We start from the raw sequence: 23,791 nt of genomic DNA, 5'->3' as shown, positions 1-23,791 counted from the left end.
AATGGACTAAGACTTGGGACTCGACTTGGACTTGAAGGTCACTGACTTGGGACTTGGCTCGGACTTCAGGCCTGTGACTTGAGAAGACTTGAGAAGCACTTTTAAATCTGAATTCTTTCTATTCTGACCATAATGATTCACACAAAGATCTTGTCAAGACATTTAAAAAGGAAAAATTTTAACTAAATTAATTTCTAAAACTCTAATATACTCTATAAATACTCATACACAAATATACTATGACTTTCTAAGTACAATTTATCTTAAAAGTCATATAAATTGCAAAAATCTAAGCTATATTTGGAACTTTGGTTTAAAGACTTGAAATGACTTGAGGGTCAAAGCAGACAACTTGGACTTGACTTGGACTTGAGGTCAAAGACTTGAGACTTGGTCAAACCTCTGATAGAGATGCACCAAACTGGTAACAAATATCTGCACCGATAATGAAAAATTTGCTGGCTCATGTAAAGGGTCCAGGATATTGGTTAAGTCGATCTCCTGGTTGGGCCTTTAGTTGGATCTAACAAGAGTTTTTATTTAGTATCTTGGCTCAGCACACAGAAACAAAACTTGGTCAGAGTGGGAGTCAAACCTCCGAGTCTTTGGGTTGGTGACAAAACTACTTCATAATAATAATACACAGGTCTGTTGGCCAGGACTAAACCAGAACTATACCAGGACAAAAATCAGGACTAAAACCAGGCCTAAACCAGGTCTAAACCAAGACTAAAGCCAGGTTTAAACCAGGATTTAACCAGGACTAAACAGGACTAAACCAGGACTAAACGCAAGCCTAAACCAGTAATAAAACCAGTGCTAAAACCAGTACTAAACCAGGACTAAACCAGGACTAAAATCAGGACTAAAACTAGGTCTAAACCAAGTCTAAACCAGGACTAAGCCTCAACTAAACCACAACTAAACCAGCACTAAACTTGGACTAAAACCAGGACTAACCCAGAACTAAAACCAGAACTAAACCAGAACTAAACCAGGACTAAACCAGGACTAAAATCAGGACTAAAACCAGAACTAAACCAGGTCTAAACCAGGACTAAAATCAGGATTAAAACCAGAACTAAACCAGGTCTAAACCAGAACTAAACCAGGACTAAAATCCAGAACTAAACCAGGTCTAAACCAGGACTAAATCACGTCTAAACTAGGACTAAATCAGGTTGAAAACAAGTTGAATTTACCCAGGACTTCACCATTCCTAAAATCAGGACTAAAACCAGAACTAAACCAGGTCTAAACCAGGACTAAAATTAGGAATAAAACCAGGACTAACCCAGAACTAATACCAGAACTAAACCAGGTCTAAACCAGGACTAAAATCAGGACTAAAGCCAGGTCAAAACCAGGTCAAAACCAGGTCTAAACCATTGTCTCATCTGTAATTACAATATCACTTGAACAATAAATGTAAATGTATTTATCGTGGCAGGTCTACTTGCAGCTCACTACTACCCAAACTGCTGCTGGATACTGTTCATTTTAAGTCCAAATCAAGTTTCCTTGTAGACAGAGCTGATAGATGATTTGAGAATGGCCGGCTGAGTGAGCAAGAGAACAGATATTCATTATTTTGATGCCTCTGGAAGTGGATGAACATCTGGGCACAGGGAGCTCAGGGCTGCCCAAAGTAAAAATAGCTGAAAAGAAATTGAGATTGAAGACAAAGTTGCCTCCACAACAGTTTTTATAATGAATCAATACAAGCTGGAATTTTGGGTAGACAAAGTTAAAAGAATAGAGCTACAAAACCATTTAAAGGTTCAATATGTAATTTTTTTGATGGAGAGGCTGCCAATTGTGTGTCCCCAAAAAGATGTTATTGCTTTGCCTGGGATTTTTGACAATATGGGTTTAAATGTATCCATTATTTCAAGTTACAAGTCAGATCCGTGGAGAGGCGACCCCGTTCACAGTAAGAATACATGTTTTCAAGACATTTGTAGCATTAAAAACACACGTAACTGAATGAATGAATACAAGAACAGTCCAGGCCAAGCAAAAAAATGTCCATGGAGATGAGTTGGTGACGACTCCCTTAACCCAGGGGTGTCAAACTCAAATTTACAGAGGGCCAAAATTAAAAACCAGGACTAAGTCGTTTGCCCAACTAAATATTTATTGCAAAATTGTAATAATATCTGCAGGTTTTCTCTTCTTTCGAGATGTGTAATGTTAAACCTTTTCTTAGTAAAATAAATGTTTAATCATAGTTTTGCTTAAACATTGAATCCAGAACAAGCAATAATATAAAATAATAACAACATTTTAAATAAATAATGTCCCTATAGCAGAGGTGGGGCTTGCAAGTCGTGACTTGGACTCGAGTCAGACTTGAGTCACTATTTTTGATTTTGACTTGATAAAATGGACTCAGACTTGGGATTCGACTTGGACTTGAAGGTCAATGACTTGGGACTTGATCCGGACTTGAGGCCTGTGACTTGAGAAGACTCGACCGTTCTGACCGTAATGATTCACACTAAGATCTTGTCAAGACATTTAAAAAGGAAAAAACTAACATTTCTACAACTTTTATATACTCAATAAATACTCATATATGAAGATACCATGACTTTTTAAGTACAATTTTGTTTAAAAGTCATGTAAATTGCAAAAATTTAAGCTAATCAATGACTTGAAGCTCAAAGCAGACAACTTGGACCTGTCTTGGACTTATGAGCCAGTGACTTGAGACTCGACTTGGACTTGCCTGTATTTGACTTGGGACTTGCCTCGGACTTGAGGTCAAAGACTTGAAACTTACTTGAGACTTGCAAATCAACAACTTGGTCCCACCTCTGCTCTATAGCCTATCTGTAGCCAGCGGCCCAGCTCTAAGACATGTCTGCCTTAACAAGTAAAGTTACATAATGCATCTTTAAATGGTGTTTTGTAATCCCATTTTCATAGCATTTCACTAAACACACTAAAAACTATAGTCTATCCTACATTATGCAGTCATGTTATAATGTTGTTACCTCCTCAAAATCGTACCTGGAGTTTTGTTTTGTTTCATTCACACATTTGAGTAATAATTTATTATTAGTCTGTCTACATCTCCAAAGCTCAAGATGCTCTGTTCCACCTTGTGACATCATGAAGCAGTAGTTTTCAAGTTTCAGCAGCTCCCTTTGATCTTATGTTTAGCTGAGATGAGAAATTCCAGGTTTGAAATGATCCAAACGATTCTAGTGAAAGGTGTATGGAGATTAAAAACGCAATGGAGCACCTTGTGTATTTACCACATGACATCACAAGGTCGAACAGCGTTTTCCATTTGAGAGAAGAACTTATTCTAAATATACAGGTCTTTTGTGTTAAACATGTGTGAATGAAACAAAACACAACTCCGGGTCTGTTTGTGATGAGGAAACAACATAATAACAGATCAAACAATAGCATAATATGGTCCCTTTAACTAGTTTTCTATTTACTTGCCCTTAAAACATTTCATATTTACAGATAAGGAAGCTGCTGCTGTATTGGTCCTGACCTCTAAATGTCTCTGTAACTTTATATTTCCAGTTAAATTTGGTTGGACAAGTTTAAAGCGCTGCAGGCACCACACAGCACCTTCACGGCCGATCGTCAAAACCTTATCTGATACAAGCAGACTTTCAGAATACAAAACTGTGGTAAAGGATTGGACAGGTGTGGAATCAGGCTTCATAAGGGCTAGAAGTTATTATCTTTAGCTGACAGGACACAAATTGAATGAATACAAACATACAGCAAGTCTCATTACCAACCACACTGAGAGTAAAATGGGTTCTTGACGGCGGTGCACACTCATCATTCACAACTTAAGGATATAAGTATAAATACAGTAAGTGTCAGACTTTTTCATGTGAAAGATCCACCTATTTGTCTTTGTGGAGATGTAATTGCTTCACCTGGAATGTTCCACACTATGATATTAAACAACGCTATCTTTCATTTATTCAATTACAAGTGTTTTCTTCCCAGGGATCCAGAATGCACTCGTCTCCTTTACTTTACAAAGATGTGAGTCTGGTCACTGGTGAATCTCCCTGTTTTCAAATGGGCGTGATTGACAGGTGGATTAGCCAGTCAGGGACAAGTATCGTCAGTCCATATCTAAACAAATATGGCCAAAAAGGGAAAAAGAAAACACTGGGGACTGAAAAACACCACCAATTTCTGAAGAATTAATGAGCAACGTGCCAAACTTCTCCAAAACAATTATCTGATTTTATTCTAAATGACAGCTGACCAATGAGATCAATTGTTTCACATGTGTCACTGAAATGAACAAATCTGACTGGATGATACTGTCTGAATGTGGCTTGAGGCATGAAAAACGGAGTATTGTTTTCTTGATATTAGGAATGGGCATGATTAGTCAACTGATCGATAACTGATTATTAAGAATTTCATCGATCACGTTCATTTTTAATTGACAAACCGACTATAGGTTGCTGTGCGTAACGTAAGGAGACAAGGCTGCGTCTGACAACACAAACACTGGAGTTGCAGCCTCACAGTTCCAAATTTGGGCTCTGGCTCCTTGGAGACTTACAGCACATCAGTGTCCCGGGTATGATCGGGTTTTTTGAGTATCCCGATTTCGTCATGGTGCATGTAAACGCAGTATCCCGGTTACTGCAACATAAAGATGAGTGTGCATGTGTCCAAAAGACAAAAACTTTTCAGTCTTTTCATCACAAAAGAAGCCAAAATAAATCAAGTGAGCAACATAAATAAAGTGAAATGATGTTAAATAAAGAGCTGCACTAAACCTGCACACGTCAGGAAAACATGAATCATCTCCAACACGACACACACACAGAACAGACTCACCATCATCATCATCATCATCATCCATCCCTCTGTCACAGAGAGAACACTCATATTCCACTGAGTCGTGTCCTTTAGTCCAATAGAAGCTGAACCACATCAGCGCACAAGGAAAGAGCTTTTTTTTTTTTTTTTTTTTCAACATTTATAGTTTATGCAAATGAGCCATGTGGTTTTAAGTTATGTTTCTATAAAACGTAAACAAATGTGTCAAAGCTGCATTAAACACATTATAATCTCAAACGGGCTGATGTGGCTCTATAGTGGTTTTGGTTTATATATTGTAAAGTTGAGTTTATTTATGCAGATTAGTAATAGTAATATAGTAATAGTAATGATAATAATGATGATAATGTTGATATAAAAACATAAATGATTAATCGAAAATCAATCGTTAATTCTCCCGTCGACTGATTAAGAAAATTTAATCGAATGCCCATCCCTATTTGGCACACATGCATTCTTCCTATAAGCGGTGCCACCTCTCCACAGATCTGACCTGTAACTTTCCTCGATGACGTCACCTGCTGCCTTCATGGGAACGCTATATAACAATGCTACCCGCATACCTTACTCCCCGCATTTCTTACCAAACCTTTGATAAGTATCTCTCAGACCTTTACAACATGAGCACCACAATACCACCGAAAGAGGAGAAGGAACTTAAGGAGGAAAAAAAAATAAAAAATACCCCCGCAAGATGGAGAGAGACCGCAAAAAGACGAGTGTAAGAATGAAAAGGCAAAAAAAAAAAAAAAGGTAGAGGAAAATGAGTTGTTCATACCTGACTGCTCCTGTAATATAAAATCCAATTTGGAGAGGCAAAGAGGAGGACAGAGGGGAGGTGGGGGGCCGGAGAATGAGATAAGGTAACTTGTTCTCTTGTCCCATCTCCTATGCTTATGTACACACACATATACATTCAGGGCAGTGTTAGCATCAAGTCAGCAAACATTAAATTATAATCAAAATGGATGCTGTCCTCACATGATAAGTAACTGCCCTATTCGTCCTATATTAGAGCTATGGCAACCATTAAAGCTAATTATGCCACGTCCTGCACCCAACTTTTATTGAATTCTTATCTGCAATGACGGAGAAGGGAAGAGGAGGAAGCAGAGGAGAGGGAGTTTGAAAAGAGATAGCGACGAAGTGAGTCAAGGCCAAATAAGAATATCTGAAAATGCACGTTTAATTATTTTATGTGCAAAGGAAAGTCGAGATAGGGGACTGCAAAATAGCTGGAGTTTGATGAGTAATCTGAGAATAGGGAAGATGGAAGGGGACTGACAAAGCAGCTTCGGAAATAGAGGTAAGTTGACTAAACCTGCAGCAAGAATTCAGTGCAATAATGGTGCGTTTATTAAGTTTTTCAAGACACTGTAAATCTATATGTGAACTGTATGGCTTTTAACACCGCCTGAGTTGTGTGGTCCCCTGTGTCTTTTATTTATTTTGCTTTATTTTACTTCTTTATTGCTATTTTATGATTTTATGGTGCTGCTTATACTGGTTTTATTGTTTTAAACCTAGTATGATTAAATATTTAGTAGTTATACCTTGTGTTGTTTTCTTTTTTATGATCTCTGTGCAGCACCTTGGAAACTGCTTCGTTTGTAAAATGTGCTTTATACAGTAAATTGAGTAGATATAGATCTCTAATCTCTTATTTTCAAGTTTTTCATATTGCCGATCAACCCGATTTCATCGACATACGCCCACTGATCTGTACTTACTTTGTTCTCCAATTTTATTTTCTTAATCAGTATGGATGTAACACACAAAATCACACACAAAAATCTCAGTTCAGTACGTACATCGGGTTTGAGTTTACGGTTCGGTTTATTTTCAGTACACTATGGGAACAAAAAAAAAAAAACATTTGCTTGTTGTTTGCGTGTTTATTAAACCAACAATTTGTTTTAACATTATACAAATGGGAAAATAAAATTAATGCAAAGTGCTGCTTGGTATTACTAATAATTTTTAAAAATAGCTCTCAGCATTTGTTGCTTATTTCTCAAATAAGCAACAATAATATTTGAAATATTATAAAAAATAAATTCAGTAAACAAAACTTTTCAAAAAGTAAAGCGCAGCACTAACAGTTCCAGCATGAAGTTTTACTCCATCTTCATATTTTTGGCCAGAAAAAACAACTTGTCCACGTGGTCTGCAGTAAGTGCAGATCTGCTAAAGTAAAACAAAGGGGTTGTGGGGGAGATTCAATGCCAGCGAAAGGTGAAAAGTGAGGACCGCGGCGCGACAACCATAGTTTTGCGAGGATAAATAATTGGTTATTGATTCTATTGATTCTATTGACTCTATTGACTCTAGTCTCCTCTTCCAAAAAGTAAGTTTTCTTAGAACCAAGATCAGAATTTTGATACTATTTTGACTGATGTGTGTAATGTTTTAGCTGTAATCACCTTCTTTGTACAACTTTACTGACAGCTAGACCTACATTAACATTTAAATTAGCACTGGTGCTAGTGGCTAGACACTTCTTCCACATGGCCCAGTATGAAAGTGGTGTGTGCGTGAGTGATGGTGGTGGTCGGAGGGACCGTTGGCGCCGATTGGCATGGCTGCAGCGCTTCTGTCAGTCTGCCCCAGGGCAACTGTGGCTACAACAGTAGCTTATCATCACCAGGTGTAGAGTGAATAAATAATGCTGAATAATGCTCTGTAAAGCCTCTTTGTGACAAAAAAAAATTTCTGTGAAATGCGCTATATAAATAAAGACTTACTTACTTATTTATTGTAACTTCAGAACACTTTAACGATTTGAGTTGTGGAAAAAAAAATGGAGAGTTAGATATACATTTGGAAAACTTGCACCCAATGTGTCAGAACCTCATGTAAACCAATATATCCTAGTATAGCACTGCTAGCTTTAGTCGCTATGTTTACCTCGCAACAGTCCCCTCCTGTGGCTCATTAAGTTCCTGTTTGAGAGCATCATCACATATTACCTTCTCTCACCACACAGCACTTTACACTAGCTCCAATTATCCGCACTGCTGCTGGAGGTGTGAGCCTAATCAGAGCTGCTCAGTGCACTTTAACCACGCCACGCACGCCACCTCTTCTACTCAGCTGACGTTATTGTCTGGGTCATATGGGTTCATGTCATATGTTTTAATTGTAACCAGCGTCAGAAAGTGTGTTACTGCGTTAAAGGTGCAACTTTTTAAATTTACTTGACAAATTATCTTAAAATAAACTACCTCCAGTGTTGGGGAGTAACAGATTACATGTACCAGAGTTACTTAATCAGAGTACAAATTATGAGTAACTGTATTCAGTTACAGTTACTGTTTCCATGAGTGGTAATTGGATTACAGTTACTTTGTTGAAATAAATGGATTACATGGCGGTATTTTCCTGTTTTCACATTTTGGGCTATATCACTTTTTAAAAAAATGTTATTTCGGTAATTCCACTCATTAACGGAAACCCACTCAATAAGAGTTACGTAAACGTCTTGTTGACACTGGTGGTGTCAGTCACTCAATGGACGAGGTCGTTAATAATTGTTGTTGTTAATAATCTGATTCTGCATAATTTTGAGTAAAAAACATCAAATATTACTGATTTTTACTGGGCTGGCGCCTTTATGTTTGTACTGACAGTGATTAATTTTTTTTAAAAATAAACAATATGACACCTAACAGTACAGTGGACATAATTTAAGGCAGCAGTGATCTCATATAAAAAGCATTTCTCTATCAATAATATTTTTAAGATGGTTAAGTAAAGACTGGGCTTTTTATTTTCTTTTAACAGACAAAACATCTTATGTTCAGATATCCTCGTCTTTGCTTCTCTACAGCAAACATGTGCCTGTTCATGGAGACTTGGGCTCAGCCAATTTGAAGAAAACAAACATGAATTTTCAGGATGTGGTCGCTACATTCATGTCGTTTTAAAAAACATGACAATATCAAGTAATCCAAAGTATTCAGATTAGGTTACTCACCTAAAGAAATTTAATGGATTATGTTACAAACTACATTTTGGGGTATGTAATCTGTAATCTGTATGGGAATACATTTTAAAAATAACCTTCCCAACACTGACTACCTCTAGACGAGAATTAAGCAGTCTCAGAACTAATAAGTAGAAAATAAATCTGAAAACAAGATGAATAACCTGATATAGGCTTTAAAATCTTGCCCAGACTGGAGAAATTTGCAGTGTTGTTTTAAATGCTGAACTGAATTGTGATAGAAACGGTCAAAATTCGTCCGCATTTTTTAATACTTACAGCAATTACAGGTCCTATATTACACAAAATTGACTCTTGTGAGCTTTAAGTCATGTTACTTCACCAAAAACATAAATGAAGTTGTGTTTTGTTTCATTCATGTTTGAGTTTTGAGTTATCCTTTATTATTAATCTGTGTACACCTCCAAAGCACAAAGAAAACACTTTATTCCACCTTGTGACATCATGTAGTGGAAGGCAAACGTGTGTAAATGAAACAAAACACAACTCCAGATGTGTTTGTGACGAGGAAACAACATTACATCATAAATCAGAAAATAGCGTAATACGGGCCCTTTAACGCGACCCGTCACACAGAGAACTGATAATAAAAATGTAATTATATATTTTTTTCCTCTAAATTGTCTCGCACATGGAGGCGTAAGAGGGGTTTAATGTTTGTAGAAAAAACAGACTGATGAGGCGATGCTCCCCTTTAGTGTAATCTTTCAGTCGGTGGAAAATGTATAACGTCACGGCCTTTGCTTTTTGTATCTTTCTATTTTAAGGTTCACTAAGTTTAACTCATAACATCTTTTCATACACTGCTGCTTTTATTAGCAAACACTCAGGATACCAATCTTCAGCAGAGCATCCAAAGAGTAAATGTTGAAATGGTGAATAATAATTTTGAAAACGTTACCGTTGAAAATTGAAATGTATCTCTAGCCTGAGCTGAATTTTATGACGCGTGTAAATTGTAAGTAAAGTTGTATAAAGGTATAATATGTACTCGTTTTTTTTCTGTAGCTTCGCATACTGTACAGTTTGCGTCTTTGAATATTCCACACTATGGCATTAAACTATTAAACTATCTCCTTGGATACAGCAGGTGAAAGAGTAAGCCGTCTAACAGGTCAGATCAGGGGAGAGGCAAGACCGCTCACAGTAAAAAAAATAGATATTCAAGGTAATATATTTCAAGATATTTTTTAGTAAAACTGAATACATGAAATAATGCCATACTATGGAACATTCCAGGTAAAGAAATAACATCTTTAGGAAGGTAAGTAGGTGGTAGAACCTTCACCAAAAAGTTACATCGTGTGCATCTTTAAAATACAGAACAGCAAATAAACTCTAAAAATATACTATAGTTTTTGGACTATAAGTCGCACTTTTTTTTCATGGTTTGGGTCGGCCTGTGCGACTTATATATTAAAATTTTCACACTGACAGCCTCAAAAGGGCGCTCTAGGTTTGTGTGTCAGTATCTGCTGCTTCTATTACTCCTGGTCCACTGTCACATTGCTCTACTGCACATGTCTCCTGCAGAAAAAGCTTCTGTCCTGCAGAAAGTAGTGAAATATGCAGCCAAAAATTGTAATCGCGCAACAGAAATAAAGTTTGGAGTGAGTGAGAAACTTGTGAGGGATTGGCGGAAAGCAGGGATAAAGAACCCAGGTTCACGGTAACCGGGACAATGTGCCATGTAACTTTCCTGGAAGTTATTGGATGTATCAACAAAACCTAGACTTCACTGACAACCGAAACCATCTTGTCAGGATTCAGAAAGCCTGGAATAATTTAATAATGATGCTGAGTCTGACGACAGCTACGCAGAAGAGGAAGCAGCGCTCCATTTACCTCTGGAGATCGTGGAGTTGCTCAGAAGTGACACAAAGGATGAAGAATTCAATGAATTTAGTGAGAGTTTGGTAATCTTGTTCTGTTCTGTTGTTTATTCTATAGTTATCAGAAGAACTGTTCATATGTGACGTTAACAGTCTGTTGTTCTTTGTTCTATTGTTTTTACTATAACTTGCCTTTCAAGATGAAATGTCGATAAATACATTTCCACCAAACAGTGCAACTATGTTTTTTTCTTCATTAGACATTTTTTGGCTGGTGTGACTTATACTATGGTGCGACTTACAGTCCAAAACATACGGTAATATGATGCTTTACTCACAATATCCAGAAACATTTTGAATTTACCACACTGCTATTTCCTGTATTTATGTACTTTTCTTCTCAACTTTTCTTCACAAACTGACACTTAACTGATTTACAAGGCATAAACTATGAATCCAAACTAAGTATAATTACAGACAACATCAAAACCTGTCATATAAGTTTTACTACCTACTCCTTCTGAGCACCTCCGCTATGCACTGAAATCACAACACGTTCACTATAATGTATGGAAAATGATGCTCGAATATATAAATTAAATAAATAAATAAAATGCTCTTTAAATGAAACAGAGCAGCAGAGCGTGAGTGGGACTGACCGGTCATATGGGGCAGACTGTTGAAAAAGGCTCTGAGTCTCGTTGACAGCCACTCCATGCTCTCCTGGAGGTTGGCCAGAGCCTTCAGGTCACTCACGTCGCGCAGGATCTCGTTCTGAGGGATCAGTTTGTCGCCAAGGTTACCGGTCAGCACCTCCGACTCTTTGGCAAACGCCGTCCTGGAGAAAAGAGGGCAGAAGGATTAATACCGTACAGTTATATAATTAATATAATTTACACAGCCAAAGTTCCTGTTTTTTTTTTTTTGGACGTTCAGCTTTCCCTCCTTCTGAACAAGACAGAAATATGTTCTTTTTGAGGCTAAGTCACATTTATTAGACTTAAAGGGACATTATTTTTGCTTAATTGGCTTTGGGTCACCTTGGGTTCAGCGTTTCACATTTTCTAACTTGAAATACTGTCTATTTCGAAAATTATAGCTTTAATTTGTAGCAACTTCAATCATGAGGCAGTGTTATTGCCAGATGCGTTGTGAACACACTGAATAGTAGAAACCTTCCGAATGAGTCTGCTAATGGTTTATGGACCTAGAAACTGCTCAAGACTTACAGTTCATTCTCCGTTGTGCTTATGTCAACTTTAAAACTGATTTATTTTCAATCTTTGGAGGTGCTGCATCTAAGGATTTACTCAAAGCTAAGCCACTCGAGTAGCCCAAGAGCTGAAGAAGGACCAGGACCTCAGAGATTAAGTCCTATCTAGGCTGAAGAGAAGAGAGAGAGCTGGCCTAGAACCCAGCTGGATGAAGAAGGCCTTGGGAAAGATTATCTCTGTAGCTGAGGAAAGTTCAAGATGGCTGTTTCTGAAAAAAGAACAGAACCTTGGAGCCTTTCTGCAGGTGAAGATTAGAGTTTGGTGCCCCCTCAGGTAAAGTGTTGAGGTTAAGATGGTACGCGCAAATAATTGCTGAAATGGATCAGGATAGGGGTGGGTCAGGACTAAACCGAGAACCTTGAGCACCAGTCCTTTTGCCTGCAGTCACCCAACGGTCTACGTGGAAACACCTCCGGGCCCGTCCCGACAGTCAGTCCTGGTTCAGTTCTGGTTTAGTCCTGTTTTAGTTCTGTTTTGGCCGTTTTAGTCCTAGTTTAGTCCTGATTCAGTGCTGGTTCAGTCCATATGTGGCACAAAAGTCCGGCATCTTGATCAATATTTCTTCTGCTCAATAAATAAATAAAACCTGTGAAGTGTTGACGTATTTTTGACAGTCGAGTTGTGTCTGTGAATTCGTGTTCATACTGAAAAAAGCATAACCGCTTCATTTAATTTCGTGATTGTTAATTCTTAACGTCATAACTTTTCAATTCGTATTCTGATGGATAAAATATACACAACACATTTTATGTACGACTAGACTCATTCGAGAGTTTGAATATTTTTTTATGTTCAGTTATAGTTAAATGTGCACGGATTTCCCAAATATGCACAGATTTCTATCCTATGCACATGAATATTTCTGAAAGCTTTCTTACTCCATACTGTTGCCTATTCAAACCTCCTATTCAATCCTCATTTAGCGTCACATTTTCGTTGAAAAGCTCATCGAAAAAAATAAAATGCTTCAGTGAGAATGCTTTTAATTTGTGTGTGATTGGGCACAGGCAGGTAACGGGTGGAATGTTAATGGATCCGGGCGGGTGCGGGTCTCCAAAAATGGACCCGTGCAGTTTAAGATCCTGAGATGTTCACTTCACCGTTCCTTGGCACTCAGATTTGTAAATTCATTGTTGTTATTGAAATAAAAATTCACCTATTTTTCTTAGGAAAATGGAAAATGTCAAGAAAAGAACTTGACAATTTTCACAAACTTCCTTTTCTCTTTGTCATAAGTATTCTAATATTTTTAGAGGCCCTGTTCCGTCCACATGTGCAGTTCATTAATGTGCCTTTATTAGAGCTGCAGGTTGCCAGACATGTAAGAGCTAATCCCCCTTTCACAACACTGAAAACGTCTGGTCTGTCCAATGAAAAAGCCTCGCCGTCTCCCTCTCTTCTCTATCTCTTTACTCTCCAACTATGTGTGTCTGAGATTGACTTTCTTTGGCCACATAACCAATTTATTTATTTACTTTACCATTCCGCTCCGATGGGCTGCAGTGTTCCCTTAAGAGCGCACAAATTCAAAGGCAATTTCGATAAGGCTGACCCCCCCCTTCCTCCTCCAACTCTCCCTCCCTCCCTCCCCTGCTCCCCTTCCTCTGTCTCCACGCACTTATATTTTCCTATTTTGTTCCTGTTTCCTCACTTCCTTCAGATAGAGAGGGTTTAAGAGAGCAATCATGACTCCTTTTATGGGCACGTCTTAGTCAACACAGGAAGCAGGTTCAATAATGTGAGAGTAGAGCGTGTAGGCACAGGGCTCTAGTGTGGCTGGCTTTATTTGCTTCTGTTTGATATCACGAAAACTGGACTGTTAAAGCAGAAATGTAATATTATAGATTATATTATAGACAGTGTTGGGTAAATGTTGTTATTATTTGTTTGGATGAAAAAGTTATATTTCTACATTATACCACAGCCTGTATTTATAAATGGACGTTGTTAACCCACTTAGTCCACTTCTTCTTTGTGTATGGATAGGATTAGGAATGATTAGGGAGGTAACAATAACCGAAATATTGTGATGTTGTATCATCAAAGTCTGACAATAATATCGTGGGCTGTCACAATATATCGAATTACAAGTTCCTTTGCTTAAATGTACGGTTTTATAGTAGCAAAAGCTTATGAACGATGGGAATTACATATCCCATGATTCATTTCAGTGCAGACAACATGAAGATATATGTTTTTTACTTGAATTTTTGGGATTATGGCGGAAATAATTCACACGAAAATCGTGCCAAGGTATTTTCAAAGCAAAAGAGTGTCCTTTCTACAGTTATATTAGCCTCTCCAAAATATTGCAATAAATATCGTACTGTGAGATGCATATCATGACAATATCGTACCGAGAGAATTGGATATTGCAATAGAATGAATCCATGAGAATTGCTCATTTAAAGTGACAGTCCAGAATTTTGGACATAGGACCTAATTTCCTAGTGAACCAGAGTGTTGGAGACGTGTGGAGACACTTTTTTAAAATATTCCATCGAGTCCTTGTATTTGCAGAGGTCGCTGGTGCTAGACTAGTGCATGTCAATGGTCATAGTTATCCTGCCACTAAAAACAGTCTTACCCACTCCACAAAACACTCGAAGCAAAACTATTATTACACCAGACTGTCGATGTAAATGTCTGTGTTGATAGAATAATGTTTGAAATAAAACTAACCTTCCATCACATGACTAGTCGCATGTTGAGGGACTATTTTCTCATATATCAGTCCGCCTCTGCCAAGCTTTCTATCAGGAAGTAAAACTCGCTGCTGCTGCTCAGTCGTAAATCCTCCAAATGCTCCAAAAAGTTTTTTTTTTTTTACTTCAAACATTACTCTAACAACACAGACATTACATTGACAGTCTGGTGTAATAATAGTTTTTTTTCTGGTGTTTTGTGTCAGGATAACTATGACCATTGACATGCACTAGTCTAGCACCAGCAAATACAAGGACTGGATGGAATTTTTTAAAAAGTGTCTCCACGAATCTCCAACACTGGCTGACTAGGAAATGAGGTCCTATGTCCAAAATTACGGGCTGTCCCTTTAACCAAAAATAAATCTAAAATTTCTTACATTATAGGTGTTTTTGTTTGTCAAAACTACGGAACGTGCCCACTCCTCCACAAATTTGGGCTTGTAAGTTGGCGTGGTGATGAAACTGGTCTATTACCGTGTGTAGTCCTCCTCGTCCTCCCTCTTCTGACGGGTCTGTCGGGGCTGTGCCATATTGGCCCAGTTTGGCAGAGACTGGAGCAGGCGACTGATGTCCTCATCTTTGGACCACGAGGCGCTGATGGTGAGCTTCTCTTCACACTGCACAATCCCTCTGCGGACAACAAACAACAGATTAACTACCACTACATGACATCACAAGGTGGAACAGAGCATTTACAGAGCTTTATGGATGTAGACAGACTAATAATAACGTATTACTCAGTAGCTAGGCTCCAACAGTATGGAGGAGCATGGGAGGAGGCATGGCACACGGCATGGTTAAGTCCTGGCTAAATCCTGTTTTCGATCTGTTTTAAATCTGATTTAGACCTGGCTTAGACCTGGTTTAGACCTGGTTTTAGTTCTGGTTTAGACCTAGTTTAGACCTGGTTTAGTCCTGGTTTAGACCTGGTTTTAGTTCTGGTTTAGACCTGGTTTAGACCTGGTTTAGTCCTGCTTTTTGTCCTGGTTTAAACCTGGTTTAGTCCTGGTTTAAACCTGGTTTAGTCCTGGTTTAGACCTGGTTTTAGTTCTGGTTTAGACCTGGTTTAAACCTGGTTTAGTCCTGGTTTAGACCTGGTTTTAGTTCTGGTTTAGACCTGGTTTAGTCCTGCTTTTTGTCCTGGTTTTAGTTCTGGTTTAGACCTGGTTTATACCTGTTTTAAACCTGGTTTAGTCCTGTTTTTTGTCCTGGTTTTAGTTCTGGTTTATACCTGGTTTAGTCCTGGTTTAGACCTGGTTTTAGTTCTGGTTTAGTCCTGGTTTAGACCTGGTTTTAGTTCTGGTTTAGACCTGGTTTAGACCTAGTTTAGTTCTGGTTTTAGTCCTGGTTAAGACCTGGTTTAGACCTTGTTAAATCCTGGTTTTAATCCTGGTTTTAGTCCTGGTTTAGACCTGGTTTAGTCCTGGTTAAATCCTGGGTTTAGTTCTGGTTTTAGTTCTGGTTTTAGTTCTGGTTCACTTCTGGTTTAGGGGCACAGGCCACGCGATGTATGGGTAGGAGGTCCGCACGGCATATGGGAGGGTGGGTTCGCACTTTTGCGGCCCGGTACCAAATGACCCACGGCCCAGTCTCCGACCCGGGGGTTAGGGATCCCGGTACTAGACGGTTTGCAAGAACCCCAGAAGTGGTAGACCTCGCACTGGCCAATCAGCAAAGAGCTGTGAAGCCATGACATCAAACTCAAGCGTCTGTGTGTGTCCCTTTTGTGGTACAGCACAACAATAAACAAAACGGGCGAGATGGATGTAGACGAAGACATACATTCTGTGTTGGCAACAATTCCCGTGATCGAGGATTTAAGAAAATGTTTGAATGTGAAATTGTGAATTTTATCAAGGGGAAAGACGTTATTGCCCTTCTTCCTATGGGATTTGGCGCCTTACTTACGTCACGACCAAATAGCAGCGATTGGTTAAATAAAAAAGTACCCACCTAACATCGAGCGAACGAATCCTAATGCTGCGAGGTCCACAAAGTGACACCGACTCATGAATCAGGTTAGACTAAACACAACTTTCAGGAATGTTTTTAATGACCAGAAAAGTTCAACTGATATTTGGCATCTCTTTTTCACCAGGAGCAGGATATATATATTTTTTTACACATGACCCAAAACTAAATAATTACAATGTTTACACTTTGCTTACTGAACTAAATAACTTTTTCAATTACTTTTACATTTTGACTCATTATATGGCCCTACATCTCACACAACCAAACTAGAACATTGTTGCCGGGTTAATTACGAAGACACTGTCTTGTCATAGGCACTGCACCAGCGCCCACCAATAATGAGATCAAGACCCAAGATGCACACGAGTTTTAATGACAACATCTCGACGCTAATGAAACAGGGCTATGTATTTTTATATTTATTTTTGTATTTGTTCACCGTCTCTGGTCCAGTAGACGTGTGTGTGTATGTTCGTGCGCGTTTGTGTGTGTGTGTGTTGACATTTAGAGACGCAGATCTGATTCACCGTTGGGACAAATTGCTACAGACTTGCCGCGGTGTAGTTGCGTTGTTTGCATGTGTCTGAGATGGGAAAACTGCTGGGTTCTGCGATTAATTTCGTATTTGCACCTTGTACAGGGGAAATGAGGCTCCCCCGAGGGCTGAACAGTCAAAATGAGTTAAGAGCACGTTTTAACACATTTATTTTTTATTTATTTATTAATGCCTACATATTTTGGGGTGTTTAAACTGATATTACACCGGACAACTGTGATAATTTTATATGGATTAAAGAACGTGTACCAAACTTTCGCCATGTCTTTGAGTAAGTACAGATCTTGAGGTCAAAATAAGTCCGCTGTGTATTGTCGGTATTTAATTATGAAGTGTTTTTATGTGTCTGAGAATCAGGAAGTGCACGTTAGCATGGTAGTTGTTGTTAACTGTGATGGCAAAACTCTGCTGTGGCCTCTGAAAGTTGTGAAAGCACTTGTAAACTCACTGTGGTGAATAGTCAGGATAGTATTCGAATGCGTTTGGTAAATGAGGAATAACTTTTGGACGTTTTTTTTTTTTTTTTTTTTTGTCTGGCCATGTTTTAGTAGTCTGATTCATCAGCTGGTTTCACTTTGTGGAAACCGTCTGACCTTGCAGCATTAGGATTCGTCCGCTTGATGGTAGACGGGTACTTTTTTTAATTTAACCAATCGCTGCTATTTGGTCGGGGCTAACTGGTATATTAAGCCTTTCCCAAATCCTGTAGGAAGAAGGGCAATAACGTCTTTTCCCTTGATTAAATTCACCAAACATTCTCTTTGTTCCGGCTTTAAATCCTCGATCTCTGGAATTGTTGCCAACACAGAATGTCTGTCTTCGTCTACATCCATCTCGACCGCTTTGTTTACTCTTGTGCTGTACCACAAATCCACAAAAGGGACCCAGACATGGCTTCACAACTCTTTGCTGATTGGCCAGTGCGCAGTCTACAACCTTCGGGGTTCTGGCAAATCATCTAGTGTATTCTGATTCCTGACCTAGTTGCTGGAGAGAAATGAAATTGACCGGTGGCACTAGGTGGAGCCAGCCTGGCCTGTGTTTTAGGGTCATATCGCGAAGAAACCTTCATTGACATGGCCAGAACAAGCCAACTCCACACAGGAAAACACACAGGAGTCTACCTTTTGACTAAACAAAACATTTTAGCTGGAGGAAAGGGTGTGGGTTGTAGCTTTTAATCATCTACTACCCAAAGGTCGGCTGTTTGACTCCACCTCCATCCCGTGCATATTGTTGCCATGTCCCAAACACTTCTCTGACTTATTTATAATTGGAGGGAGTGAGGAATAGGTGACTGTCAAACTGAAGGTGCAAACTGGCAGCCATTATTCTACCAAACAAAGTCCAGTTTTGCATACAAGTAGAAGTGAAGCTAAAATAAATCCCAAAACATTACAGTAAACAAAGATGTGCGGTCTTTACCTGTATGCAGTGTTGCAGATCTCCTTGTAATCTTTGAGCTTGTCACAGATCATCTCCAGGAACTGGTTGGAGTAGGCGCTCAAGTCCTGCATGAGGCTCATCAGGTCCTGGATGGACTTCTCCACCACCACTGTGCTCTGCAGGGGGGGCAGGAGGAAGAGAGAGCAGAGAGGGACATGTAATATATGTGGAGAAAGACTGCACTTCAAAAAAGACATGTTATCTTTATGTAACAGATAATACTCCCTACAACTGAACAACAACTCAGCCTTAAGTAACAGATAATACTCCCTACAAATGAACAACAACTCAGCCTTAAGTAACAGATAATACTCCCTACAACTGAACAACTCACCTTTATGTAACAGATAATACTCCCTACAACTGAACAACAACTCAACCTAATATAACAGATAATACTCCCTACAACTGAACAATAACTCACCTTAAGTAACAGATAATACTCCCTACAACTGTACAACAAGTCACCCTTGTGTAACAGATAATACTCTCTACTACTGAACAACTCACCTTTATGTAACAGATAATACTCCCTACAACTGAACAACAACTCAACCTAATATAACAGGTAATACTCTCTACTACTGAACAACTCACCTTTATGTAACAGATAATACTCCCTACAACTGAACAACAACTCAGCCTTAGTAACAGATAATCTCCCTACAACTGAAACAACTCAACCTATGTAACAGGTAATACTCCCTACTACTGAACAACTCACCTTTATGTAACAGATAATACTCCCTACAACTGAATAATAACTCAGCCTTAAGTAACAGATAATACTCCCTACAACTGTACAACCCATTTTTATGTAACAGATAATACTCCCTACAACTAAACAACAACGTTTACTTGCCAATTCAAAACGACTCAATCCAGATTAATATTCTGAGTTGAAGCCAATGTAACGAATGATAGATTTTATTTATTTTTTTGCCGCGTGTGACCGTTGGCCCATGAGAAACTCTCGCTTTTACCCTATGCGACAGTGACTTTGGTATTCGGCGTGGTCATCTGGGCCCAGTTCACTTCACTTCACTCGTTTCCGTCACCTGGGCGGTTTGTCAGGAGTCCGAACATTTCACAGTATATTGGAAGAACGGATGATTTTTTGTGCGTTGAAGTGAATATAGGCTTGAGTCCTCCCATTTGTGCTGCGTTTTAAACTCTATAGTGCGCTGTTGTCGTGCTGAAAGTGAAACCGGGTCCATTTGTCACCGCGGAAACCGTCACCGCGAGAGCCACGTCGGCACGGTGACAGCAGCCATTACAGATTAGCCATCCCGGCGTGAATAATAGCTAGCCTGCATGGGAACAACCGGCTAGCTTCATATCACAAAATACACTCAAGTTCGATGACAAAGGGAAGTGGAAGTGGCCAAAACTATGCTTGTGCTAACAGGTGACGCTACCAGGGCATGTTACAAGTCAGATCTGTGGAGAGGCAAACCCGCGCAAAGAAGAAATGCAAATATTTCATGAGATTTTTAATCCCCCCCCAATAAAAATGTGTAAATAAAATACATGGGTTAAATGTTTAGATATGATTTATAAGTCCTGGTTTTAGTTCCTGGTTTAGACCTGGTTTAGACCTGGTTTTTAGCCCTGCTTTAGTCCTGGTTTTAGTTTTGGTTTAGACCTGGTTTAGCCCTGATTTTAGCCCTGGTTTAGACCTGGTTTAGACTTGGTTTATACCTGGTTTAGACCTGGTTTAGTCCTGGTTTAGTCCTGATTTTAGTTCTGGTTTAGTCCTGATTTTAGTTCTGGTTTAGTCCTGATTTTAGTCCTGGTTTAGTCCTGATTTTAGTCCTGGTTTATTCAGGGTTTATTGCTGGTTTAGACCTGGTTTTAGTCCTGGTTTAGTCCTGGTTTTAGTTCTGGTTTAGTCCTGGTTTAGTCCTGGTTTAGTCCTGATTTTAGTTCTGGTTTAGTCCTGGTTTTAGTCCTGATTTTAGTTTTGGTTTAGTCCTGATTTTAGTTTTGGTTTAGTCCTGGTTTTAGTCCTGATTTTAGTTTTGGTTTAGTCCTGGTTTTAGTCCTGATTTTAGTTTTGTTTTAGTTTTGGTTTAGTCCTGATTTAGTCCTGGTTTAGACCCAGCCCACGCAGCATACATGAGAAGACACAGTCCAGGCAACGTATGCGAGATGACGTGGTGGTCCAAACGGCGTACACAAGGCAAGAAAGGTGACGCTCCAAACTATGAGTAGGTTGTCAGAATGCACGCACGTACAATTACTGATATCAATCGTGCCACCCCAGTGCCTCACCTATTGAAAAACCGCTCATCTATGTTATAATGTTGTATCCTCCTGGAGTTGTGTTTTGTTTGTTTTTTCTCTCAAACTGAAAACACTCTGTTCCACCTTGTGATGTCATGTGGTAAGACAGGAAGTGCTTCACTGTGCTTTTCAACTCCATACAACTTCACTAAAATCACTTGGATAATTTCAGCCCTGGAATTGACAATCTCTACTGAACTCAAGGTAAAATGTTACTGTTGACTTGAAAACTACCAATTCATGACATCACAAGGTGGAACAGAGCATTTTAAGCTTTGGAAATGTAGACAGACTAATAATGCAGGATTACTCAAACATGTGAATGAAACAAAACACAACTCTGGGTATATTTTTGATTTAAAGCTAACAAGAATCCATTTTATGTAATACAGGACCTTGAAGTAAGATGTTTTTTTAATTGAAGTACACTTTACTTCACTTAAAAAAACATATTACTCCATGAAAAGTTAAATTATCAGTATCAGAAACTATGATTTACTCAAGAAGTCACTCACCTCTGCGTAGTACAACGATCAAACTTTGCAAAACATTTCTAAATCAGTTAAATATGATTACAGGTATCTGCCATTTTCTTACTCCTCGCTCTTAACCCATATATTTTACATCGTCTGTAATAATAGTTATAAGTCAGTATTAGCCTGGCAGCTCTCCCACCACACTGAAAAAGTAAAGATCTGAATGCGGAGCCGTCTCATGGAACCATAATTCCTTGCTAAATAAATGAAAAGACAGTTTAACCTTCAATTTATATTCACTATTCATATATTCATAACTGTCCATTTCTTTCTGTGTAAATTTAATTTAGAGTCTCACTTTAAGTCCTGAAATGGGAAATGTTTTAGCGAGGTTAAGAGAGAGATGGAGGAGATACTGAAGAGGAGCAATTACAAAGAGAATACGTTCGTTTTTATGTACACCAGAAATTAAAAGTCTCGAGACACTTAATTTAGTAGTATGTTTCTTCTTTATTTGCTTGATTATTTACTTTGTAGATGTTAACTTAAGGCATTTAAACTATGAATGAACGTATGGGATGTAGTAACAAAATATAAACTTAAAATAACTCAACTTGTTTAAGATTTGAGATTTTAAAAACAGCCTCCCTTTGCTTTGAACCCTGCTTTGCACTTTTGGCATTTCTTGACCCTGACATGTCACAGCTGTGAAGTGAAAACCATTTCATGTGCATTTGTGAAGTAAGAAGCTGACTGAGAGAAGGTCAAGGGTTTGCCGAGCTGTCAACAAAGCAAAGGGTGGATACTTTGAGGATCTGAATTCAAAATATATAAAAACATTTAGTTGTTATTTAACTTTTTCCTTTCTTTTTTTTTTTTTGTGTGTCTATAGCTTCTCTGACTGCCACCACTCACACACGCACACACCACATTCATACATATATTTGTGTTTAGAAACTATATAAACAATACATTGAAAAAGCAAGTGTGTCCTTTTGACTGGTAGTGTAGTGTATTAACTATCATAATTCTAAAATATAGTCTATTTTCTCACAATGGACACCTCTTCAACTTCAACAATGGACAACCTTTAGAGACTTAAAACATGCTTATAGCCTATAGTCATGGAGGTATGTAAAATCCCTCAGTCGTCCAGGTAGAATCTAGTCCGATTCATCAGCCGGTTTCACCTTGGTGGTCTAACCTCGCAGCATTAGGATTTGTTCGCTCGACGGTAGGCGGGTATTTTTTTTATTTAACCAATCGCTGCTATTTGGTCGTGACGTACGAAATGCACCGCTAACAGGGCTAACTGGTATATTAAGCTTTTCCCGAATCCCGTAGGAACAAGGGCAATAACGTCTTTCCCCTTGATAAAATTCACCAAACATTCTCTTTGTTCCGGCTTTAAATCCTTGATTTCGGGAATCGCTATCTTCGTCTACATCCATCTTGACCACTTTGTTTACTGTTGTGCTGTACCACAAAAGGGACCCAGACAGGCGCTTGAGTTTGTGTTCCAATTCCTAACCTAGTCGCTGGAGAGAAATTTAATTGAGCAGAGGAACTAGGTGGTGCCAGCCTGTCTAGGTAGAATCCATGGCAAAGGAGAAATTCTATTTGTCAACTGGACATAAGTTTTTAGGTTGTAAACGTACCGCAGCTCATCTAAGCTGCTTTTTCAGTTCTGATCAGATTGCTGGTGGACACTGGGAAGGGAGGAGCTAACTACACTGAAACTACTCTGAAACTAACACACCTACTAGTTATAGTAATAATATAACTCCCCACGTAGTGCAGTTCAATAGACTGAGCTAACAAACAGAAACTGTAAACAAATAGGTGTGCTAGTTTCAGAGTAGTTTCAGTGTAGTTAGCTCCTCCCTTCAGACGCACCAGCAATCTGACTCGAACTGGAGAAGCAGCTGGGATGTGCTGCCAAACGTATAAAAACAACTTTAGTCCAATTGACAAACTGAATTTCTCCTTTGCTATAGCGATGGAGGTCTTTTTGTGAAAGTGGAAAAAGTTGTTCCTTCCTTCCAGTGTACTGAATTTAAATGCCTTTCAAGACACACACACATTGCTTTATTCATTCCCTCCATGCTCCTGGTGGTAAACTACTACTTTACCCACGGCTGCCCTGGAACAGACAGAAGCGTGGCTGCAAATCTGCGCCATCAGCCCCTCCAACCACCACCAACACTCACCGACACCACGTTTATATAGGCAAGTGGGCAAGGTTTTTCATTCAAACCTTTATTTAACCAGATTTAAACGCCTTGAGATTACATTTCTGTTTTGCGAGAGCGTCCTGGCCAAGTGGCATCGGCACAAACCGAGGACACACAACGACACTTTCCACCAGAGCCACTGCCGCCGCCCCAA

General features: G+C 39.0%; 1 protein-coding gene across 1 annotated transcript in view; it reads right to left on the bottom strand.

Annotated features, from left to right (window-relative positions):
- The window catches only part of exoc4 (exocyst complex component 4), a 352,622-nt gene that overhangs the window by 57,120 nt on the left and 271,711 nt on the right, over positions 1–23,791 (bottom strand). The window contains exons 14-16 of the mRNA XM_020940971.2: positions 18,621–18,757; positions 15,140–15,295; positions 11,343–11,521 (exon numbers count right to left, since the gene is read on the bottom strand). Of these exons, the coding sequence (XP_020796630.2) occupies positions 11,343–11,521; positions 15,140–15,295; positions 18,621–18,757 (472 nt within the window). The remainder of the gene's footprint in view (positions 1–11,342; positions 11,522–15,139; positions 15,296–18,620; positions 18,758–23,791) is intronic.

This window comes from Boleophthalmus pectinirostris, unplaced genomic scaffold (genome assembly GCF_026225935.1).
Source record: "Boleophthalmus pectinirostris isolate CB_2022bp ecotype Guang Dong unplaced genomic scaffold, ASM2622593v1 HiC_scaffold_18, whole genome shotgun sequence".
Classification (NCBI taxonomy): Eukaryota; Metazoa; Chordata; class Actinopteri; order Gobiiformes; family Gobiidae; genus Boleophthalmus; species Boleophthalmus pectinirostris.
The sequence above is the reverse complement of the archived record's forward strand: the minus strand, read 5'-3'. Positions and strand labels throughout refer to the sequence as shown.